The 25889-nt window shown below is 39.4% G+C and overlaps 1 protein-coding gene across 1 annotated transcript in view; it reads right to left on the bottom strand.

The window, feature by feature from the left end:
• Positions 1-25889, bottom strand: part of TMTC2 (transmembrane O-mannosyltransferase targeting cadherins 2) — a 184251-nt gene that overhangs the window by 103281 nt on the left and 55081 nt on the right. The window contains exon 2 of the mRNA XM_081926582.1: positions 4892-5462. Within this exon, the coding sequence (XP_081782708.1) occupies positions 4892-5462 (571 nt within the window). The remainder of the gene's footprint in view (positions 1-4891; positions 5463-25889) is intronic.

Genomic DNA, 25889 nt, shown 5'->3' with positions numbered 1-25889 from the left:
ACAAAATATGAACTAGCTAAAATCAAAGGATAAAATGAACAGAATAACAATTAAATTGCAAAAGCAGTGCTAAAATAAACTTCACTGTTCATTTAAACTATATAAAACAGATGTCAGTGAGATGTTGGGTGCAGATGTTTCACAATTGGGGCAACCACAACAGAACATCCTCACTTTCTAGTAATCATCAGAATTAACTCTGTGTGGACAGAGCATGAAATCCATGGTTCAGGATGGCATTTCATACCATATCAACTACCAAAAATAGGGATCTTCTGCGTCAGTTCTGTGACTGATTTTGAAACTGAAACCCAGTGATGGGGAAACTTTCTTCCCAGGTGGTGGGGAGGGCAAGAGACAAACAATGGGTGGAACAATGGGTCTTGTAAAGTAGATAAAATTCTGGCCATTCAAAAAGCAAGCGGTTTCTTTACACAATCTATACATATATTGCAACAGGCATTATGTTTCAGGAGTATGTTCCAGCTAGCAAAAGCACTAGAGGAAAGTTCAGGTGTGGATTTGAGAGAGTGGTGTTGGCCAGATAAAAAGGTCTAGAGTGCTTGGGGTTGAAGTTCCCCACTCCTTTTCCACTATGGAACTCCTTCTTCAGTAAGATATTATGCCACACAACCTTCAGAGCTTTGTCTCATGGAACCTTGCAAGGTAGCATTTCAGCACAGTGGCTCCCAAGCTATACAATGAGCTTCCCACTGAAATATATCAGACACTTTATTTCTATTTGCTCCAGCTTTCCCTGCTCTTTGATATCAGTTGAATGGTCAGTTATTACCATTTTGATATGGTGCTTTGAATTGTTGCTTTGTATTTGATGGCTTTATTCTTCACCACCTTAGGAGGTGGTATTGAAATATTTTAGATAAATAATATAGATAATAAGAGGGGAATAATCATCACAGCTCTGTACAGAGTTATTCCTTCCAGTTGTGTAATACCTGCCTTCTACAATTCAACAATCTACAGTAATTGCCATTTGTATCACTATAACTATACTACAATAATATATCAATCATAAAAACCTGAAACATTGAAAGCTATGATGGCTTATGCTCTGGCTCCACAGCTGGTGGCAGTAATGCTTCTGAACACTAGTTGCTGGAAACCAAAAGAGGGGAGAGTACTCATATCCTGCTTAAGGGGTTCATTCAAGGGCATTTGGTTGAACACTGTGAGAACAGGATGCTGGACTGGATAGCCCATTGGCCTGATCCAGCAGGCTCTTCTTAACTACATTGTATTCGGAAGCCAACTTGAGTAACATTTGACTTGACATGCTGAACTGGATTTGTCAAGCCAAAACTATTCCTGGTTTCTGCTGAACTTCCTTTCGCCTTACAGCAACAGAATACTTTCCCCCAGAAAGTCTTGCTAAAACTTTCCTCTTATGTCTTTAATGCCCAGAACTGTAACAATAAAGAGCTGAGACTTCCCATATGGCTTAAAAGGAATCCTGAAAATTCTCCATTGCTCCATTTTTCACAAGAGGTTTCCAAGCCAAATGGCAACGATGGTGAATGAGAAGTTCATGTCTAATCTATGTCCCAAAGTTGGAAAGCAATTTCTTAACTTCCCTCTTTCCTAACCATGTCATATTTAGCCACGGTGTAGTGTTGCAGCATTGCCAACAATAACCATAGCTAATGTGAACCAGGTTCCTGCAAACCCGATTCACTTGGTTAAATTAGGGCCCTTTTGTGTTAATCATGTTTAGTAGTGCAGACACAATGCTAAGATATTTAACTGAGAGGGAGGGGACCACAGCAGCCTACAACCCTTCTGCCTATTTTAGCATGATTAAGAAATTGCAGTGCTAGATTTGTACTGAGACTATAGATACCAATTCTTTATCGATCCTTTCGCTATCCTTGCTTTCTTTTCCTATCAAACTTTTGGTTTACTGAGTAGAGAACTGCTACCCATGCCTACAGTGGCTGGGGAAATCCAGTCAGATAGGCGGGGTATAAATAATAAAATGTATTAGTAGCAGTAGTAGTAAAAGATGAATAATCATGAAAGAATCTGCTCCAGACATTTGACCTAAGTACCAACCATGGCTTTGTTTTTTAGAGAGCACCTGTTGTTCGATAGAAGAAAGGAAGCTGCAGGGCACAAACAAATGCAAATATTTGTTCAGACTTTCACACGTTTATAATGAGATATAAATGCTGGATAAATTAATTCTCAGCTGAATAACCCTGAATGAAGGGACTCCACAAGGGAGTAATCAGTTGTGGTCCCAATCTTTTATTTAGCCCTTCAAAGTGTAAGAATCCACAAGGCAAACAAAGGCCATGTTTAACAGTTTAGTGCACTTGTGTGCGCACATTTGTCTCCAATCACTTATGCGTAGATAGCAAAATTGGCAAGAGGTCAGGTCGCATTCTAAATCTAACAATCATTTACTACATAGCAGGTTGTTAGGAACTAATTTTTGCTAGGACACAGTCGTTTTCTAATTATGATTACAGAGTGTCGTCCTAAGTGCTGCAAAGGAACCCCTTGAGCTCAGGAGCACCGATGGGTAGAGCCACAAATGAAGAATGAAAAATCCCCAATGTCATTCTTAAAAAGCTAATTTACCGAGATCCTATGGGGATTTTATACAATGGTGCTTGATCTTTAGTGATTATTGTGCCGTTAATGTTTGAGTTTAAAAAACAGACAGAAAAGCTGTATGGTGTGATGTGTGGGGGAAAAGTGAATGAATAAGGTTAAACATTTCATTTATCATATTATGACATACTATCCTAAATATCTGAGGTGAGCACGTTGTTTCACTCTAGCCAATTTGCTGCTGCAACAAGTCTTACAACTCAACTAGGTATTTGAAAATTGAAATGATATTTCTAGTTTATTTTTCTGATACCAGCTTGCAGAGTTTCATTAGGCAAGGTTGACTCTGTACTTTTAAACACATACTTGCTTTGAGAAATGTAACTTCTGGAGTAGCAGAAAAAAGAAGGAAACTGCAGACTTGAAGTAATCTTTAACTCAAAGTGAATGTGTGAATTTTTTTTCCAGTTCAAACTTAAGGTGAAGTGTTAGCCGTGTCACTCTTAGAGCATTAGGTTTCCACAACTAAAATTAGCTGTCATATAATTTCATTAAATATTCTATGACACTGTGGGTATAACACCAGATTACATTAACAGATTGCATTATCACATTTGTGACACATTTAATGCTACAGATAACTGGAAACGTATTTTGTATGAATTACACATTTCCCATTTAAAATAATAATAAGGAAAGAAACTTTTTTCAATTCACATTTTGGAAAGCATGGTTCCTGACCTACTCATAATAATGGCATGTTGTTTGGTAGCATTTCCTAACACTACGTGGTGTGCATTCAGATCAGATAATTTCTATAACAGTGACTTGAACATATAATGCTAGGCATTTAGCACTGCTGAATTAATAACATATCCAATAAAGAGCTAGTTTCAATGCATTTTAAATCAAAATATTGTCGTGGCCTCTGCCCCATTTGCTTCATCTTTCCCCCCACCTTTTTCAAAGGCAGAGCACAAAGGCTCAAATTAGCTTTGTAGTACTAATTGGACAGAATAGTGCAATCTGCAAAGTTGATTAATGGCTCTGTTCTCAGGCTGGGAATTGCAACTGCAAAAGAATTAGGCCTCTGAATTTGCATAGTTTCTATAATTACAACCCTCTTCAAATCTCATTTCCTGGCTGAATTTTGGCTCCACATTAATGTTTTAGTATAATTTGTACAGATCTCGCTGCTGACATGCAGAATGACGGGATACACAAGTTACATGTACCTGGCAAATCAATCTAACCACAAGCAGTCTACTTAACACACTTGTAGAAGTTGTGGGAAGCTATTCAAGAAAGCTTCAATATAGAGTATTTTCCTCAGTCCAGTCAACACACACTTCAAGCCAATCTTGCACAATATTGAGGTGCAAACACAGTTCTTTTCCATTTATATTTAAAAAATAAAATAAAATTAAGAAAAACATGTTTAAAACAATTTGTATCTCTTTTAAGACTGTTACATCTTGAGATAACCCCACATTGGTTTAAGGATCAGTTCATATCACCTTTAGGCACAAGGCCAGCTGCCTATTTTTCTGGCCAGCTTAACATTTTTCATCATAGTGAGTGGCTTCAAGCATACCCACTGCAAAGCAGCTCTAGGAGAGCTCCACTGTATTCATAATGCAAGATTAAATATGTCGCCCCACAACACAGATTAGGATTGATTAAATTACTGTGCAAAACCATGGTTCTTGCTCACAGTGAAGTTGCCATGAAGAAGTAAATGCAATCCGGGCCAGTCACCTGGTTAAAATCAAACAGGAACATGCAAAAACACTATGAGAGAGAGGGCATATATGTATACCCCAGGGGGTCTGTATAACCCACCCAAGGGGACCATGGCACCTTTCACATGACAAAAACTACCATAGAGATATCAACATTTTCAAAAGTAGGAGGTCCAAGGTTTGGCTTTGGAAAACAGAGGGTCTGCAGTACAGAGCTAACTGGGAACCAGTGTTGTATAGAATCAATGGTTAATAAAGTCAATTATTACAGGACAAAAATGTGCATTTTCCTGCCTCCCACCCCCCATCATTGGAAAAGAAGCTGTTAGAGCAAGTCAACAATAATACTTGCCCAAGAGGCATTTAATGAACAACACCAAGCACAGCAAGGTGGAAATGCCAAACGCCAGCTTTAAGAAGAACCACTGTGGAATGAATTGAATTCTATTTCTACCATAAGGCATCTGTGTGTGTGTTTTAAATATGGCAGGATTTACGTGATTCTTTATTCTTTTAGATAAATGCACTTCATCAATATGGTGCAGAAACGGATACATCCAAGCCACAGTTCTTACCTTATAGACAGCCGGAATGATTTGGTGCATTTTTAGCCTATGAAATACAAAGACGTCGTAAACGGCTGAAACTGCTAGAACAGTCACTCCTTGCTCCTTCCACAACATGCTGCAAGTGGCGCATAGCCCTGCACCCAAGATCCAGCCCCAGGTTCCTTCTGAGTAGTTCCTTGTGCAGCAGTGTTTAGTATAACAGACCAGGGAAAGCAGAAAGAAAAGGCAAGCTCCAATATCAGCCCTTCCTACAATTCCCGCAACCGCTTCAGTATGGATGGGATGTGAAGCAAACAGCAAGCCAGCCAGTAAGGTCCAATATCCATCGCCAAACAATATTCGAGAAAAATTTGTGAAAAGACCTGTGACTGCAGCATGTAAGAGGACATTTACAAGGTGGTAGCTCCAAGGATCCATTCCTCCGATAGCATGGTTAATTCGAAAAGAGAGCGTACAGAGAGGTCGATACGACTTGTGACTCCCACTGTGAGTAAGGAGAGTGCCCCAGAAGTCATTGTAGAATATCTGAGTCCATGGCGTTTCAGGAAGAAGGTCCTGGTTTGTCTTGATAGCTCGGCTAAAAAATAAGAGCAAACACAGAAAGAATCAGACTACATGACCACTACAGTCGAGATTGCTAAATTATATGCACATTCTCTCTTCTTTTTCTAAATTAGCACAAAAAATATGTAATATCAGAGCTATTCCACTTCTTAAAATTTCATACTTTGTAGTACAAGCAGTGTTAGAAGTATCTCTTCTATTGACTTTTTGCTACAATAAATTTCCATATAAATTGGCTTTTAAAACCTTAGAAACAGATGTTATGCTGGATCCATTAAATTAAAACACCCTTCAATGACATTCATCTGAGTCTAACCCAGAAGCAATCACTTATGAGTTGATGGGTTATAATTAAAATGTAAAAGAAATATGAGTAGCTGACAAAAAGGTGTGGCTTAAACTAGCAATTCCTTACCAGTTCCAAACTAAAACCCCAACTGGCCTTTTGCACACCTATTTTAATTTACATGATGGAATTAAATTTGCTGACATGAACTAGCAATAACTACACAAAATTACCAGATGTATGCAAATTTTTAATCCACAGAGAAATTCCTCGACAGACACAACAAATCTGTCTAATAAAGATAATTCTGCATTCCATGTTTGACCAACTATAGGCGGCTAAAAGATTATGGATTTCACAGGGACCTGAAGTCAAGTTTTGCTGGTAGCCAGTTCCATAAATTCAAAGTGACTGCTTTATTTTGTCTCTTCTAACCCCATATTTTCCATAGCAGCTTCCGTACAGGTAATGGCATGGATATAAACTCAGTTTCCTCAGCTACTGTATCATACCAGCTGAAATGAAACACAAATGGAATCTCTCTGTGTGTGTGTATTTATTTTTGCATAAAAGGAATCTGTTCCTGGAGTGAGCTTATACACATACATGTAGAAGAAGAAGAAGAGTTTGGTTTTGATATCCCGCCTTTCACTCCCCTTCAGGAGTCTCAAAGCGGCTAACATTCTCCTTTCCCTTCCTCCCCCACAACAAACACTCTGTGAGGTGAGTGGGGCTGAGAGACTTCAAAGAAGTGTGACTGGCCCAAGGTCACCCAAGCAGCTGCATGTGGAGGAGCGGAGGCGCGAACCCGGTTCCCCAGATTACGAGACTACCGCTCTTAACCACTACACCACACTGGCTTGGATGCAAAGTTGTTAAACTTGGGTTCCCTTCCCAATTGTTAGTTGCAAATATCTCTCTATTAGTAGGTCTATAGGTAAATCACTAAAAGGATATATAACTATTAAGCACAAACACACAATACTGCCAAGTGTTACACTGGACAACTTTATCTTACAAATGGGATGGCTGATATTGGGCTTAGGATGGCAAAGAACATACAAAAAGGATGTTCTCCCACTTTTTGCAAACTGAATTAATGGAAAAACAGATTTATTCAAAATTTCAGACGCAGCTATACGTTTTATGACCAGAGTTCATTCCTGCAGTGATGCAACAGAAACTGAAAGAAAGAAAACATCAGAGATCCTCAGACACATTACTACCCATCCTTTTTGCCTTTTTTTTTAAAAAAAGAACATTATATATAAATGGATTGCTTTCAGCAGGTTTGCTCCAAATAGAAAAAATCGCTGCCGTTATTGAATTTGCTGACATTGCAAATACACCACTGTTCTGCAAATACATACTAATACAAAGCTCGGCAGTTCCATTGTCTAAAGTACATTGCTGTAACATTTTAAGGAACATTTGTTGTATGTAGACCCTTTTGGTTTTCATATAGATTGAGGTCAGTAAAATATTTATTTTGATTTTTGCTGAGGTTCCTTATCAACTTTGCCTCCATTTCTGGTTCCACTTAACTATTATTAGAAATGGAAATGGGGGCGGGGAGAGAGACAAACAAAATCTTCATCTCTGGTACATTTATTGCTCCATCATATTTTAATTTAACATCAGAATCTTCTGTTTGTGATCTTACATCCTGAAACACAAGTTTCCAAACTGAGAGACAATGAATAGAATGCTGAAAACAATCAAGGACTGCCTCCAATCCACTACCATAGCCAAACAAGAATGGCCTTTAATAATGGAAGACTTCACTTTCCAGAAAATCTACACTGAGGCAACATAGTCCATCATGCTAATGAACTTCACAGGACTAGAAAATATAACCAGGAGAATTAAAAGGATTTGTTTCTGAAGTTTTGCAAAATCAGGCAAACATTTCCAACAGACTTTTTTTTTAAAAAAAATGTGGGTGGCAGTGTGGTCTAAACCACTGAGCCTCTTCCATTTGCCAATCAGAAGGTTGGTGGTTCAAATCCCCGCAACGGGGTGAACTCTTGTTGTTCTGTCCCACCTCCTGCCAACTTAGCAGTTTGAAAGCATGCCAGTGCAAATAGATAAATAGGTACCGCTGTGGCGGGAAGGTAAATGGTGTTTCTGTCTGCTCTGGCTTCCGTCATGGTGTTCTGTTGTGCCAGAAGCAGTTTAGTCATACTGGCCACATGACCCGGAAAGCTGTCTGTGAACAAACGCCGGCTCCCTCGGCCTGAAAGCAAGATGAGCACCGCAACCCCATGGTCATCTTTGGCTTTACAAAAAAAATCCCCTGACATGTCCCACACCCTTCTTCTCTTCTGCCTATTTGATTCCCCACATGTTAGGGCCCATTTGCAGGTATCCTGGAAAAGAGACCCTACCATGGGCAGATTTCCTCACGATCTCACTAAGGGAAGAGAATGCTGTTTTGTTACAGCTGAGAATTGTGACTTGACAGCTGGTCTCTTCCCCACAGTTCACCAACGCACAGGTCCTTTTGGACCGGGATGAGGGCAGAATCCCCTCATAGAAGGACAAGCCATGCTCTGCGAACACGTGAAGGTAACAGAAATGGAACCCCTACATGAAATGGTCGTTGCCTGTATACAAAGGGATCCCTTTGTTTACTGCACTGCAGCAGCACACAAATAATGGCCAGAGATAGGTATTGCAGCTGGTTGGCTAGAGTTCATTTAGGTGCCTCAGTGGCTTTCCTGGTTTGATTGATCTTCCTCAGTCTAAGAAAAAACATCAAATAAGAGAAGCTTCTCCAGAGAGATTCCTATGCCTTGTTTTACTTCCCTTCCCCTGGACTGCTATGAAACAAGTAGAGAAAGGTCACTGACACTTCATGACAAAAACGCTTGTGTCATAATTGAACTTTAAAGGATATAAGAGTTCTTCTAAAATTCCCATTTTACTTAATTTACTTGTGACTCTAATGGAACACTTATTTAAACATACAGAGCTTTATGTATGAGTGATGGCTGCTTTGTCTTTAGGTGCATGCCTCTATATCTGTTTATGTTTAAGCTACTTTAACATGCTATACCATTTGTTTCCACAGACCTTTTGATGTTTATAGTGTAACAGTGCTCATATCATCTCCTGTGCCGAGACCTGCTCAAATATGATTTTCTTTCATAGCAGGCAGTAGAGATATACAAACTCTCTCCTGTCTTAATTCCTGATTTTTATGTTTACGAAGAATTGTGAACCCCATACTCCTATGCATATTAATAGGCATATCGTAACTTGTATATAGTCCATGTATGTTGCTGTTGTTTTTAAGTATTTTAATGAAATAGCCTAAACCAAAGAAACTAATGTACGAGTAGACCCAAAAATAAATGTGGAATAAGTAAGCTCCTGGCAACTGTCGATGTACATCACTTGCATTTTCAGTAGACTGCAGTTATCCTGATTACATTTGTAATTTCTTGGTCTGGTCAATATTTGACCTATATGTGTATGCGTTCTTTAGAATAGACTTAAATTGGAAATGCTCATATCCAGCTTTTGTTATCAGAAATCAACAGAGTTCTATACAGGTGTTAGGAGTTCCAACTCAGTGAATTCTTGGGAGCAGGGATCAAGGTTGCACAGGAATTTGTTTCATAAGCCTGAGATACCTTGTAGAAGAAAATAGGTTTTGTATTAAGTCTGTTGAAGCTCTTCAGTTGTACAGTGACGACTGGTGGGAACTACATGAAAAGAGAACTTTAAAAATTCCATTTCCACTTAAAACTATGAGACAGGTCACAGATCAGTAGCAGAAAGCATGCTTTGTATATAGAAGGAACCGCATTCAACCAATATGTAATTGATGGACTTGCACATAGTATTACTGTGCATTGGTAAACAGATTCAATTGTTTTACTATTCAAACGCCTACTTAGTTTCCTACTCTAAACTTTATTGAAGCTACATTTAAGAAGGAAAACATTTATTCTAAACCATGTATCAAAACTTTTGGACAAAAATGGATGTTTGTCTACAAAAAATACTTTTTAGAGACTTAATATCCATACTCCTAGACCTCGTTTGCCCTTGAACAAGACTAGCATCTATATGTGGTTTCTGTTTTGTGGTAACTAGCAGTCATTTCATTGGGAACAAAGTCATTTTGTTGGGAACAATACTACTCTATTACTCCATTTTTTAAAACAGTGGGAGGGGAGTAGAGAAGAGAGAAATACCTGGAACTACTTTTAAAAAGACAATAAATGAATGAGGAAAACTGATAAAAATGCAGTAATTGCTTACTGTTAGGTGTCCAGAAAATAAAACACCCACTACACACACCTGTTAAGTATTAGAAGAGAAATGGTCATGATGCTAAATCAATTGATCAATTCTAACTAAAAATAAAAAGGTACTGACTTATTTAGGCTTTACAGCAGGTGAGACTAACCTGACATTCTCCTGTTGTTGTTGTTGGGCTCCAACTGCCATCACTTCCAGGCAGCATGGCCAATGGTTAGGGATAATGTGAGTTTCAGGCCAAGAACACACGGAGGGCTACAGTTTCCTCATATTTCCTTTAGAACAATGCATGCCAGGAAAGCTATTCCTTGGAGCAGTTACCAGAAAAGCCTTGGAGACTGAACAACTACAGCATCGAACGATAAACACTGCTATCTCAGTTATGAGGGTGCTTGCAACACCTGAATCTTGCTACTTTCAGCTGTGCAGGCGTGATCAAGTTTTTCCCCCCTTCCTCCCCAAATAAAAAGAAAAATTCAAGAAGAAACTAAGAACAAATGGTGGGGACATTTATTTCATCTATTAAATGTTCGTTGGCCAAATCAAAAGCAATGTTTGAAGCAGTTTCCTTAACGCCTCAGCAAGTGCTACTGACACTATCTGCTCAATATTTCAGGTGGTTAACTTCTGCAGGAAGAATCTAGGTTAAAGGAACCAGCAAACATTAGATCACTACTATCAGCTAGTTTTCTCATGAAGATTTTATCTTTGGATTCTAGTCAGTATTCCAGCATTACAAATGGGGATTAAAAAAAAAAAATCTGAAAGGCAAAAGTGTCACAAGGAGAGCCATTTGTCAAAGTTCCAGAACTGGCACTTTTCTGTCAGCCACAGATAACATTTGCAGGCTCAATAAGTGAGTCTACCCCTTTAGCTTTTAATGCCTGCCCATTCTGCGCATCCCAGGGGGAATCTGTGGCTTACTCATAATATCACTAATGGCTTGTATTTTTAAATATATCTTGTATTGTCAAAATGGCTAAAAGAAATATTGGGAAAAGATTGAAAGTCAAGGCAAAGGACTTCCTTATTTCCCCACCAAATGAAGACATCTATTTATGGAATACTGAAGTGACGATATTTGTGCATAGTGCATGCGGCTGGCTCACATTTTTTAAAAATAACACTTTCTAGAGATTAGGAATAATTTTGTAGTCTTTGGCCTCCTTCTATGGGAAAAACAGAAAACCAGGGCAAGCCCATAAGACATATTATCTGAAGCTGTGGCTATCCTGAGAATTTCCTCCCCCCACTTTCTACAATAGCCAAAGGGGGGGAAGGTTCCAAAAAACTGCAAGAACAACATTGCAGCAGTACAGTGACCTTAGTAAGAAAGGCACCAGGTGACACAAGGGCAAGATTCAGAGTAAAGTCAAGCAGACATTTACCACTGGAGATACAGGTATGTTGGGACTAGAATAGATGATCCACTTCTGGTTCTGTGATTCTGTGGACCAATTATCTACTGAAAGTGTCAAGAGAAAAAAATATGCTGCATTCCCTCTCCGGCCTTCATCCCTTGCTTGCCTTGAGACAGATCTTCCTTTGACTCAGATGTTAGAGTTAATTCAATTTGTGCATAAGAGCAGCCTGTGCCTCCTATTAACCAGAGGGGTAAATGCAATCCGCTCTCTATAAAACTGTCTACCAAAATTGATGAGAGAAAGTGTATGGTTCAATGATGCAGGACAAAGTTGCTTGAAAGGAGAGAGATGATGATACTCAATGACTTAACCTATAACCCTAAACTGATCCAAATGATATCACTAGAGTGGCCCAAACACACACACTCTCTCTCTCTCTCTCTCTCTCTCTCTCTCTCTCTCTCTCTCTCTCTGTGTGTGTGTGTGTGTGTGTTCAACCATGTGTCTGGCTTCAATACTGTTGTAACAGTTCCCATATGTTATACGTACTAATCATGAAACACTCAGGCATGTTAAGATAAAAGTGGTATTGCTGGTATCAAAAGTTCCACAAGTATTTTCAGGGTTTTTTCAGATGCTGCATACATAATCATATGCAAGAAACTGTGTCATTAGTACAGTTGGGTCTGATCATACTTGAGTTTAATGCTGCTGCCCAGCATAGATGCATGACAAAAGAGTAATCAAACTTAATTTATTGCTCTCTCAAAAACAAATAATGGTTTACTTACCTTGCTGTAATGGTGTAACATTTATGCTAGTTCAATTAACTCCTAATCACTACAGGGTACATAAAATGGGATACAGCTCAGATATACAACACTGAAAAAGAATTTCCGCCGCACCTTTCTAAGTGAGTTATATCATGTTTAAGCATCCACCATTGTGTATAACTGCAACAGGAGACTCCACTGCAATTATCTTACTTTTTACAGTAAACTATATGAAGGGGAAAAAACTAAATAGATTAACCTGGCAGGGAAGTGTTATTAGAATATGATGTTTAGAAGTCAATGAAAGTCCCTAGAAACATAATAATGCTGCCCGTAAGCTCAGCAATCTTGAACCTTCAGCATTATTAATATTGTGAGAGTTTGTGCTAGCATTTTATATTTTTTTTAAAAAGTCCAAACAAGCAAACCATCAAGCTCAAAGTAATAATAAAAACAGGAAGAATAAAATTACAAGATAATAAAAAGGAATGAATGGCATAAAATATATTCCATAGTGGAATACAAGATGTGTATTTGTACCAAACATACAAAATATTCTTGAATGTTGCTAAATAAATTCAGTTATAATGGGAATGTGCCAACCATGAGATTGCTTTGGTCATATAAACCACAAAGAAACTAATTTGGAGGGGTCCCACATCACTCCTGGTACACAATGAGCATGACTTTTTTAAAACCACAGATCCACAGAATAAACAGATGTGCCCTTCCACCCTTGAGATATAGAATCAATTGTTGAGAAGCAAGGTCAGGATTGGCACCATCAAAAATGGATAGGAGATATAACTTGGCATCCAAGGTGACCTGTTTGCCAACAATACTGCCAATCACCTCTACAACCTGTTTGTGTACATAGCTATATCCCCACCACTTATGCCAATATGTTCCTCGTACTTTACAACTCCACCAGCATAAGGGGGAACTAGATCTTACAATATGGGTGGGGTTAAAACTAGTGGTGGACCACCTTCAAAGAATTCCCCCTAATGTTAGCAGACACGTATCTACAGGGAGAAGTGGACCAGAACTTAAGCTTTCAGTTCTCTATTATTATTATTATTATTATTTGGTCCATCTGTTACACTGATTTCAAAGTAGTAAGTGGAGAGAACTGGAATTGTATCAGTAGGGAACATACAATTTCAGGGCTCTAACAAAGTATTTACTCTCAGTGCTCATACCATGCTAACATTTGAAACTAAGGGCACAATTCTACTTTAGGTTTTACTTTCTTTAAATCAATGTGAAATAATATTTGCAATCTCTCAGATTCTGACATCAAGATTATTCTAGGAAGAACTATGTGGCAGAAGCAGTTCCAATTTCCTGACCTGGATATTATTACCAATGGAGGGGCCCAGATTTGAAGACACCTGGGACCCAAGTAGAAAATATACATAGGGTGAGGGCATCAGTTGCTTTGTTATAAGGTGAAAGACCTTCGTATGGAAGCAACTCCTGCTGATACTGCAACAATTTTTTTCAAACATGTTTCTAAGGAGACCTGCAGATCTAAGTCAGAGATAGCTAACACAATGCCCTCCAGATGTTGTTGGCCTAAAACTACCATCATCCCTGAACATTGGCCATGCCAGCTGGAGCCAAAGGAACTGTACTCCAATGATTTTCAAACAACAAATGCCATAGAATAAAACAGAATAAAATACTATAAAAAATTCAGAGAAATGTAGTTTCTAGAGGACCGACCCAAGCGAACAGTAGAACGAATCAATATCAGCCTTCCAGGAATGCTTCAGTAAAAAGAAATGTTTTTCGCCTTCTCAAAACCATAAAATAGTTGCTGCATGCTATTTCTAGAGAGATGCAGTTTCATATGGTAGGTGCTACTCCAGGTAACCATAGGCATGTGTGTGATGTTGCACGTCTATGCTGCAGCGGCAGGCACCCACAATCCTGAGGGCGTGATGACACCCCTGATAAGTGGAACATCACTGGATGGTCACATACTATGCATTGGCCCCGATTCACAAGTTGGATGTTTTAAGTAGACACTTCACTATGGAGAATCTGTTTTCAGCACCTTTTGATTTATGATCAATGCCTAATCTAGTCTTAGAATCAAAAGCCTGGAATGCCAGGATTTAAATACTAGTGCTGAATGTCTGGATGAGATTGTGAAATATTTGGGGTGACATGTGCATAAGAACATGAGCCAAGGAGTAGTTCCCCTTTCTTTTATTTTCTTGAGTTCAGAGAGAGTATTAATATTAACATGCAGTAGAAGACTGGCACATTAATCATCTACAGAACTATTTATATTATGTACAATTTGGGATCTGCAAAAGGAGAATAATAATAATCATGTTCCTACATCAGAGGACAGCTAATGAAATTCACCCGCTGACTGCACTACTTGCACACAGCTCTAGAATTTGACAAACTAGTTATGGATAATCAATGTTATGGTTTCTCCATGAAATATACCATGTTATACATAGTAAATGAGGAAATATTAACATCTGTTTGGTCTTCAAAAGCTAGTCTAAATAGCATACAACTTCCATTTAAGGGATTGATCCAAGGATCCACATCACTTAGAACATGGGTAGGCAAACTAAGGCCAGATCTGGCCCAATCACCTTCTAAATCTGGCCTGCGGATGGTCCAGGAATCAGCATGTTTTTACATATGTAGAATGTGTCCTTTTATTTAAAATGCATCTATGGGTTATTTGTGGGGCACAGGACTTTGTTCATTTCCCCCTCTCAAAATAAAGTCCAGCCCCCCACAAGGTTTGAGGGACAGTAGACCGGCCCCCTGCTGAAAAAGTTTGCTGATCCCTGCTTTAGAACCTGTGTTATAAGGTGTGTTTCAGAAATACAGAGAGGAGCAAAATAATATTGCTCCCATTCATCCTTTGCTTAAGGCCAAAAATAAAAATTAAAAGAATCTATAGCACCAAGGTTAGATTGCTAGCTGTGTCATTTTCCCTCAGGTTACTAAGTACCAAGTATCTTTTAAAGCATTTTGAGCTCTCAACAATATGACTGAATTAGTTTATACAAATTATATAAATATAAATAGAATGGAAGAATAAATAAAACAAACCTTTTTTTAAAAAAAAATGGAGCATGTCTACATGCCAGCAAAAATCATTTATTCTTTATAATATTGCCAGTCTTGTTAGTGGCTATAAATGAGTTAACAGATGAAAGCTATCACTGGGAATCAAGGTCCCACTATAAAAATGCAAAATCGAAAACCTATTATCAGCTAGTCTCAGTTCTCACACCACCATTTGAAAGGCTGTCTATATCCTGTCATACCAAAAACTATGAGACTGATAAATGTATTGGAGGTGGGGCAGAAAGGGGGAGGTTAAGCACTCAAGCATTCAGAACTGTAAAGCTGCATCAGCTCCTCAGAGCAAAAGCAAAAATAATAACAATGAACCTTTTATCCCCCAATACTGATAAAGCTGCAGAAACAGTAGCATACAGTGGCAACATAGCAAGGTTGGAAAGACCCAAGCCATCTGAGGTTGAGCATTAAGTAACTAGCAATACAGACTAAGTTGTTGCAACTTCTCTTAGGATGTTTCAAAGCACCATTATTTTATTAACCATATGTCGGCCATTCTTATTAAATACAATATTAAATGTTGTATCCTGATTAATTATGGCTGCAAAGCATTGTGCAACTGTGCAGAAAACAACTTAAATACACTTATGAGAAGCATTACTCGTCCTGATTTAATACTTCTTTTTTACCACTGAGAAGGAACACAGAGAAACAGGCATACCAACTTAGTCATACAATGGAATGATATGTGATAAAATATATTGTGGGATTAGAATAAAAAAAAATGTTTTTTATAAGTGTCCTACTTAGCCTGATGACCATAGGCACCAAAGGTGGGAGTCCTTTTTCATCACACTGTTGAATTGCCTCTTGGGCAAATGTACAAGTTTTGGTGAGGGCTAGTAGTGGGTATGGACAGCAGCAAAGGTGTGTGGAGCAGCAGCTCTGAATCTTTACCTACACACAGTAAGCTATGTTACAGCCACATAAAAGAAAGGTTTCTGCCCACAAACACCTCTCCATCCCGGCAAGCAAGGGGCACCACCACAGCTCAAGGGAACTTTCCAGCCAGGCAAAAGCAGTCAAAGAGGGCACAGATTATTGCCAGTGAGAGGCCTGGGAAGAGGAAGTGGGGTTTGTGGAGAATAACGAGTGGCAGATAAAAGAGGCCACGGGCCTGAGTTTCTCCAGGGGGTAATTGGGTTGGTTTATTTATTTTAAGGGATGCGGGTGGCGCTGTGGGTTAAACCACAGAGCCTAGGACTTGCCAATCAGAAGGCCGGCGGTTCGAATCCGCATGACGGGGTGAACTCCCGTAGCTCGGTCCCTCCTCCTGTCAACCTAGCAGTTCAAAAGCACGTCAAATTACAAGTAGATAAATAGGTACCACTCCGGTGGGAAGGTAAACGCTGTTTCCGTGCGCTGCTCTGGTTCTCCAGAAGCGGCTTAGTCATTCTGGCCACGTGACCTGGAAGCTGTACGCCGGCTCCCTCGGCCAATAAAGTGAGATGAGTGCCACAACCCCAGAGTCGGCCACAACTGGACCTAATTGTCAGGGGTCCCTTTACCTTTACCTTTATTTATTTTTATTGCGTATTTTGTGGTTGACTTGTTTTTATTCTGTGAACCACCCTGAGACCTCCAGGTATAGGGTGGTATATAAATTCAGATGATGATGATAGGGTTGAAACAGACATTGCCACATACATGCCAGGCAAATTCTTTTCTCTTCTGCAGGCCAAGTGGGGCTTGCTGTAGAGACCTGTGTCAAAATCAATTAGAAACTGGTTCACATGAATATTGCTGTCATATGTAAAATATTCTGTGGTCCTCCAAGGATGAACAATGGTTTTAAGGGAAGTGGGGAAATGTTCTGCATAATTATGGGCTTTATGGATTTCAGCTTGTTTCCAACCTCATCACCATAGCCTTTCATTGGGAAAGACTATAAATCAGAAAGTGAAAAATGCATTCTGATGACACAGAAAAATCTGTTTTATCTGTAAGTATTATCATGCAGAGACGCTTGGAAGACCTGAGCAAATATAATCATAAGAAATAGGTAACAAAGTTTTCACAGGATGACTTAAATTCTCAAAACCTTATTGGGTTACTAAATTTCTGGAGTAAACCGGCTCAGTAGTTCTCTTAAGAGAACCAGTCTCCTGGCCAAAGTTTGAAACATGTGTATTGTTTGCTATTTAACACTCAACCTTAGGAACTATGAAGGAATCGTGAAAAATGAAAGAAGAAATGGCAATCCCATGGGCCTTCTTTTCCCATTTGAGATAACTCCATGGCAGGGGAGCAGAATCTTTTTGAATCCACAAGCCTTATCGTGATTGGCCTCATTGGCAAATTTGGCTGGTGTGTGGCCCTATCCACCTCTCAGGATCCCAAATATGGGTTTTCCAAGCCCCAGATAGTCAGCTGGTGGAGAAGAAACCTGCATTGTACAGGCTCCTTTTTTCCTCTTTCCCACCCACCTGTGCACTGATGAAAGGCCATTGAATGCTGCTGCCTGGCTGTGCAATCCTGCTCCTGCCAATGCAGGATTAAATCCTGTCCTCCCATCCATCAACCAACACTGCAAGTGATATCAGCTGATAGGAAGGTGGGCGTGGTTTGAGGAAGATTAGCCTGTGAGCCTGTTGTTCCTCACTGCTGCTCCAGAAGAACATAAAAACCTAAGTAGAGTCCTGCTGGAACAAATCAACGATCATCCTTTTTTTCACTGGTGCCAACCAGATGCCTATTGGAACAGGACCCGAGTACAATAGCCCCCTCCTCACTTGTGATTCCCAGCAATTCAGAGAACACCATCCTTCATGCCACATAATGAGCAAAAGAAAAATAGAATTGCCTGGATAGATGCCTAAGAGAGAGAGTACAAGCCTAGTACTCACAAGTTTACATCCTCTCACTTCACAAATGCTCTTCACATCATTGAACTCACATAGCAGATCATCTTCATCCCACATTTTCCTTTCTTTTAACCACATTCTGATCCCAATGCAACCCAACAGGGTTTAAATTATTTGACTGCTGGCAGAGACACATGTTTGAGGATCATGATAGGCAACATGTGTTTTGGTTCATTTCTTTGCCCAAAACGGTGATCTTTGTGATGTGAAGCTAATTGCACCCATCTTCCCTCTCTTTCCTGAACTTTATAACCCCAAGTTATGAAAGCCATGGAAGGACCAGCTACATCTGCTCTCCCTTGTGTCTTTTCTTGATTCTGAACTTCTGCAAGCCTTGGCTATTCTGGACTCATGAAAATGCACTGACGTGTATGCCAGCAAGCTGGTGGCACATTCACCGCATCTCAACAATTCACCTTTGAATATGCTAGCTGCTGATCTGCCAACAGATGGCTGACATAAACATCAGAGCATTCTAGTGAGTGTCAATACTGCTTCACATTTGCATGACTTAAGTCCCTTATGTCCTATATAAAGCAAAGAGGGAGGAACCACAACACTGGAAAGAGACACCTAAAGGTATCCCTCAATTGCTGCAATTTAAAAACATGGGAGACTGACCCATAAAATGAAAAACAATTCAACTGATTGAATACTATAGTTTCCGTGATTCGGGTAGTCAAATGAGAAATTGCTTTAGAAGAGGTAAAATGAACACAATGAGCTTGGGGCACTGCAATTTTGGGTACTACTCCCCATGAATAGAATAAAAATGTGAGCAATATGGAAAATATGTTCACATGAGAAGATTTGCAATAAAGTTCCCATTCCTTCCTACTACATCTGCAACAATAAGTGCACTACAATTTCAATACCTTCGACTGAATTTGGCTGGTGGCGTTCGTGAAAATATAACTCTATTCTCGGTATTCTTCCTACCTGGTGCCCCTAACAACTTAAGGGCCAAGCTTCAGTTAGCAGTTATCACCTTCTCTTTGGTACTAACTTGGATGCGGAGCAAAAATTAACAGCTATTTTCCAGGAGGTTTAGCTTTCCTAAGGATCATGTGGGTGAAACACGAAGCTCTTTTACAATCCTACTAAAAAACCAAAGTCACTGGTAAACCACTTTCCTCAGCTCCCTAGCGCAATATTAAAAGGCCATCCACTTCTCATACAGCAGCAGCAACTGTTTCCATCTCCAGCTGTAAAAGCACCCAAATATCACAAAAGGCTGTGCTGGATTAAGACAATGATTAGCTCTCTCAACACTCGACCATAAATTTTCGTCGTAGAGTAGCACAGCGACATGACAAGAAGTGAGAAACAAAACCTTACCAAATTAATGTTACATTGTGGGGGTGGGGAGAGAAAGGAAACTTGGAAGCTTCTGCCTGAGATATACATTTCTGTGTTGATTCCATGCAGCTACTGAAGCCAGAGCCACCCGTGTAAGTAATAGGATAATAAAAAGAGCTTTAAAGAGTTACGCGGGCTTCCCACAAAAGGTCAATATTTATTTTAATGTGCATAATTAAGCTGAGCAGCAGTCAACCAGTTTTTGTTTTGAAGGGATAACTGTCAACTTCCATTTCCCCCACAGTCAACTTTGATAGAAGTGAACACAAAACTTTCAGATTCAAAAAAGATGCTTTTGAGGAGTTCTGTGTATCCTAAGCTATGGCCTCTCGGCCTTGCAACCCATAGGAATTTAACAGAAACACACACTTATCTACACACGCACACAGGCAGCTCAGAAACCAAATATCATATATTTCAGCACAACCCAGCCAGAACTTTCATACACCTTTTCCACCAATCAAGTAGTTATTTCTCGATTTGTAAGCCATTTGCCAGGTCACACAAATATTAGAATATATCCACCATCCCTCATTAACATTTAGTTTATTTGAGAACAAAAAGCTTCATGCTGTAATGAAACTGTTATATCTGTGTAGGTTTTCTTCATCTTATTTAAAAATAATGTGCTGAAAGGTAAACTAACTACTGAATATAAACTATTTCTTATTTGCCTACAGTTATGCTTACTAATGGGATAGGGGGCATGAGAACACAGATTGCAGATATCTGCTCTGAATACTGTTGCAATAACACCAGCAGCCATGCAAAAATTCACCATTCAGTTGTCAAATCAGTTCACGTCACCTAAGACAAAGAAAGTTCAAACCTTGAAGGGGTTCCCCCCCCCTCTCCAGATATGTCCCTTACAATATTTTAAGACAATCCTTTTGCACTAGACCTTTTCCTGGAATCCTACTGAATACCTTAACAGGCATAACCAAGAGTGAAAAATGTATGCAAGAAGAGCAACGCATTAACACAGCTTGAAGAAAATAAGAGCCAAGATCCATAGCACTCACAAGTGAAGGTGTGTGTATCTTAGGTAACTGGAATGTTGAATGCAAGTAGATGAATGATAAAGCACAGAATGAACAGATTAAGAGGTATGTAAATATGGTCACCAGTAATGACTAGAAATTTAAGATGGAGCCTTGATTGTACTCTTATATGCCAACACCAACAGTAACTGCACCTGTTCAACCAGAGAAGCCATGTCTACCAATGGTTAATATAATTAATGTCATGCAGTTCTATGCCAGCTATAATATGGGACTCTGGAAGCATTAGTACAAAGATACTGTGTTTCTCGCCACACCTCTCCATATTACCTAGCATCTCTAGCTTACAACTGAAATACAATATAGAGGTATGATTCACACCAGCACCAATCATGTGGTAACTTTTCTTTCTTTTTTTCCAACAGAGAAAAGTTTGCCAGGGTGTCACATCAAAAACGAATGTATGCAAGTCCCATTTACACAGTTTGTCCTAATCATGTAAGGTAGTTTCCAAACTTGCGGCCACGGATGCAATGAATGGTATTAGCACAGGAATGATTCATGCAAGCTGATGAAGCGCCTGAGTGGCATTTCCATACATTGCACAACTATGATGTGAAATACAAAGCCAGGTAGAAGATTCCCCCCCCCACCAGTCAGTCACTACCACCTCACCAAAGTACCATACTTTGAAGTGCAACTGCCTACTACCTTTTGTAAAACACAGTACAGTGTGGAATGCTTAAATAGAACAGTTGAGCACAGCTCTTCATAAAAACAGGGATATTTCATACCATAGCAAAAGACTGGGCATGATTTCTTAGACAGGCATCATTAAAGATGATATCTTTACTGGGGTCTAGGGGTGGAAGTGGCTGTTCCTAAAAAGAGGCAGCTCCACTAAGCCTGTAATTATTGGGAATTATGGCTTCCTTGTAGCACTGAAATAGGCAACCAAAAACAGAGAAGCCAAGGATTACAGAATCTTTGGAGCTCTTCTGAACACTAAGTTTAGCACAACAAAGAAAACAGAGGGCTAAATAAGTATCTGCAAGGCCAAAGCTATATGAATTACTTCTAGGTGGACTAGCTCTCAAAAGGGAAATGTCTTTTTACTGCACAATGCAGCATTCGTGTGATACGTAGAATGTCCTATCCAAAGAATTCAAAGGAAGGTCATGCTAAGGAAAATATTTCACCTTTAAAAGGATTCATGGACCATGTTTAAACACTAACTACGGTCAATTTCAAAACAAACCTACCTCAAACCATGGGTTACGAAAATACATTTGTTTCAAAACTATGCTGAGTGTTAAATCATAAACCTGGATTCAAACAAAACATGAAAACATGTTTAAGGAAAACAAAGTAAAAACTTCCAAGTCATGCTTGGCTGCAAGCAAGAGGCTGTGGGAAGTAGGCCTGAGGCTCATTACAGACTGCACACATCATGTCAAATCATGGTTTACTGTGATGGGCAAATGTGGGCATCAAATGCAAGAGATAGACATACCATAAGTAAAGGGAAACTATGGCCGGGTTGACCCATTGAGCCAAACTATGGTTTGCTGCAACTGCATAAACATGTGGGCTCCCAGAAATGAGATGGCAGTCACTTTGCTCCTCCCTACTCATTCTGACTCCTACACCACACTAAGCTAAGGTTTGTTCTTGGCTACAGTTCATGGTTAGCATGTCAAGCCTAGGTTTGGGCAACGTGTGAAGCCAAATCTTGGCTTAGCTGAGCACGGTAAGGGAACAAAGAAAACCAGGAGGAAGCAAAGTTGTTGCATGCTCTGCTTCAGGATCCTGCACGGTCATGGTAAGCCATAGCTTGTCTTGCTATGTTGTATGAATAACTGCGGGCCATTAAAGGGGAAACAATGAAAAGCTAGAATGCACATTATTTAAATTTATAGTTTTTTTAAAAAAGTACTGTATTAAAAAAGCGTATGCATGGACACTTTCTTTAGACAAACACAAAAATCTTAACATTTTGTCGGTGTTTCCTTTGAAAAGTTGAACACAGAAATTTTGCACACATTACCCCAATTTTCTGCACATCTTCCTTGAGAAACTTGAAACAAAGTTAGTTCTTTGTGCTGAAGTATGGCATAACAAGGTACCTTGTTACAAGGTACTATAACTCTTAGAAATTAGTCCTTGTGTCTCAGAGGGGTATTTATACACAGGTACATCAAACAGAGGTTACCTAGATGCCTTGAGATTTTTTTACAGATCTTGGATATACAATGGAAGAGGTCATCCTTTGCACCCATCTGGAAGTGTATAGTTCGGAGCCAATTTCTTCTGTTCGGTTAAGTTAGCTCCATTTTTTACATTATTGTGCCATCTTTGAATTCATTCTTCTGCCTCAAAGATTGAATGCCTTGTTAAACATACGGCACTCCACAAGCAAATCTGCACAAGACAGCATTCATCTCTATTTGCCCCCGACTGCAAGGATCATGCTAATGAACTGATGTATCATTTTTATTGCAACCAAATCAAGGCCCATAACAGGTTCCCATTACTTAAGTTTCCTTCAGCTATGCCCACGGCCATTTGGCTTAGTCTACCTATAAATCACGGCTTAGCTGGATGATGGCACAGTAGTACACCATTGAGGGTGGCATAACCCTCTCTTTATCCCGCTACTGGGATGTATTTCAACCATGAGCTGAATCCAACAAGGAAGATCCACCTCCAACACCTGGACGTATTTGTTTACACAGCATCTTTGCTTGAAAGATGTAGTTGTCTCCTGCGTGTGTTCACATAATCCTTCAAAAACCTATTTCAGGTACTGTATAATAATGACCTGACAACTGAAGTTTCATGGTAGTGTTTTTCAAGCTCAGCTAACTAAAGCTTGTTTAATGGGACTTGAAGAAAATATATTATCCGCCTTAATGAGAATTTATGTAAATCACTCGCAGTGGCTTGTGCAGGATACAGTTACCATTAATTATCATTAGCCTTTTTTTGGTTTACTGCCTAATTGTTCCTTTTTCCTAAACCTATTTTCCCTTTATTTTCTATTTTTTTCAATTCCCCTCCAAAAAACCAACCTTCCAAAAGTAAGAGGAATTTCACTTGAAACTATGCCCCTTGATGTAAATTTAAATTGTCAGATGTAAATGAAGTTATTTCAGTTTTCCAGTTTGATATTTTTTATTAACATACACAAGTAAATTAAGAGAGAACCTGAAAGGCCTATGTGTCTAAGAAAATCAGTTTACAGAAATAGGTATGGAGATGGCTCAAGAAACTATGTCCTGTGCTTTTTTTCTGCTTAAGTTTTATCTTCTATTAAAAATTACAAACCCTGGAGTTTTAATGGTTGAATAGGCTCCTAAGCAGCTGCTTGCCTGATCATCTACTACAAAAGCAAAGTTGTGCATCCCACAACAACCTGTTTTCTTGAAACTCCCTTTGTCTCTTTTTTTGCAAAACAGCATCGTGGTGGGGTACAAGTTGCAGGGGGATAAATACACAGTGGCGAGGAGGGGGTGGGTGCTTTTCTTTTGCAACTCCCCCACTCCTTGCTTCCAATCCATTCCCCCCACCCACCCAAGATGGGATAACAGACCAATGTTCCCATTGCAGTTTCCAACAAAAACCCTCCAAAAACACCCAGCAAGACACTTTTTATAAAAGTGGAACAGAATTGTCCCCTTTCTCTCCTCTACACTTAACTGTGTGCACTGAACAGTAAAATATTTGTGGGGTGTCCACTTCTTTGGATATATTTGCAAGTGCAGACAGTAGAAACTGGATATGTAGTTTGCTTTACACAGAATATTTTAAGGGTATCTTTTGAGGGGAAAGAACGGGAAGCATGATTAACTCTGTGCCTCTGCGTACAAATTCGGGGATAGATGCAGCTTCACCATTTTTCTCTCCATAAAAGCCAGACACAGGGCCATGGGGGGGAGGGGGCGGAATAGTTGTACAGAATGCTAGAAGCCTTAAGTCATTGTAGTGCAATAACGGAGAATGAGAGAAATAGGGAAGTACAAGGCTTGTGAAGGGATTACAGGCTGACTCTGAAATATATCCTGACACTAATTTCATAAAATTGCTTGATTTGATTGATGCGTCATTAAGGGACTGTAAGGTATCCACCAACTGCAGTAAGATAAACTAAAAAGAATAATTACATCTTCAGTGGGACTCTAGTATTAAATAATTTTCCCCCCTATTATAAATGGTCATTCTGTATACAACATTCAATACCGTAATAGCGAGGACTGGCTTTCAGCACTGTAATTTAGTAAATTACAGTTTCTGATTCCTAAAATGCAGATGTATTCCTGCTTAAAGTGGCCCTTTTATTTTAGCTTTTCCCACTGCCATTGAGAACATACGATTATAAGGTCCCCACAACCCATCCTACTTTTTGAACCTCCAGTGTTCTATCAGTTAAAAGTATCTAGGATTTTAAAAAAGAAGTTTGCACATTGGACGTGAAATAGCTTTAGAAAGTTTCCAAAAGGAGAAAATCATCCCACAATTCTAAGAACACTTGCTTGCAAGTAAATCCCATTCATTCATTATGAAAGTTATTTCCGCATCAGTGTATTCATAGTTTTAACCTCAGGGTTTCCTACATATATAAGGGTATGCTTTGATAGCCGTTTGGTAGAGCAATAAAAGTGTAGTTGTTCCCAACTTCTCTTTTTCGGGGTTTGGTTCCTCTTGTAGCAATACCATTTTCTTAATAATAGATGTCTTCTATTTGTAGCTGGGAATTTCTTCCTCATTTCCAAACAGCATCCATTGTTATTTCAGTTAAGTAGAGAGAAATGAGACCCCTACTCTTCGAAGAGCTGTGTGATGAGTGTTGCTTTATTAATGCTTTAGACCAGGAATGAGGAGCTGGTGGCCTTCCAGATGTTGCTGGACTACAGCTCCCATCATCCCTGATGACTGCCCATGCTGCCTTAGGCCAATAACATCTGGAGGCTTTAGGTCCCCATCCCTGCTTTAGACAAAGAGCATCCTCAGCTCTCCAAGTGTCCCATAATTTCTGGTACTTTTATAGAGGGCTATATATGGCTTTAAAAGCATGGTGCATTTCCAGAATTGTCATTCACATCTATCATCAATTATTTTTAAACTATTTATCTCAACTATTATATGTGGCTGAATATGACATTGCTGGCTTTGAGAAGAGTTACAGGTGACTATTTTCTGGGGGTTAAAATGTGTCTCAGGCACATAAATTCTTTGATCTTATGGGAACACCATTAGGTGCTAGGTAAGCACCTATTACATTTCTTACTGAAACTACCAACTCGTTCTGAGGATGTCACTTAAAATAGCAACCCCCAGTTACTATTTATGAAGCCTTTGAAATGCTACAGTAGAAGCCTTGAAATAAATGTTACTTCCA

The sequence above is a fragment of the Podarcis melisellensis genome, assembly GCF_964234715.1.
Source record: "Podarcis melisellensis genome assembly, chromosome: 10".
In the NCBI taxonomy this organism is placed as follows: Eukaryota; Metazoa; Chordata; class Lepidosauria; order Squamata; family Lacertidae; genus Podarcis; species Podarcis melisellensis.
Note: the sequence above shows the minus strand (reverse complement) of the source record. Positions and strands in the feature narration are given on the sequence as shown.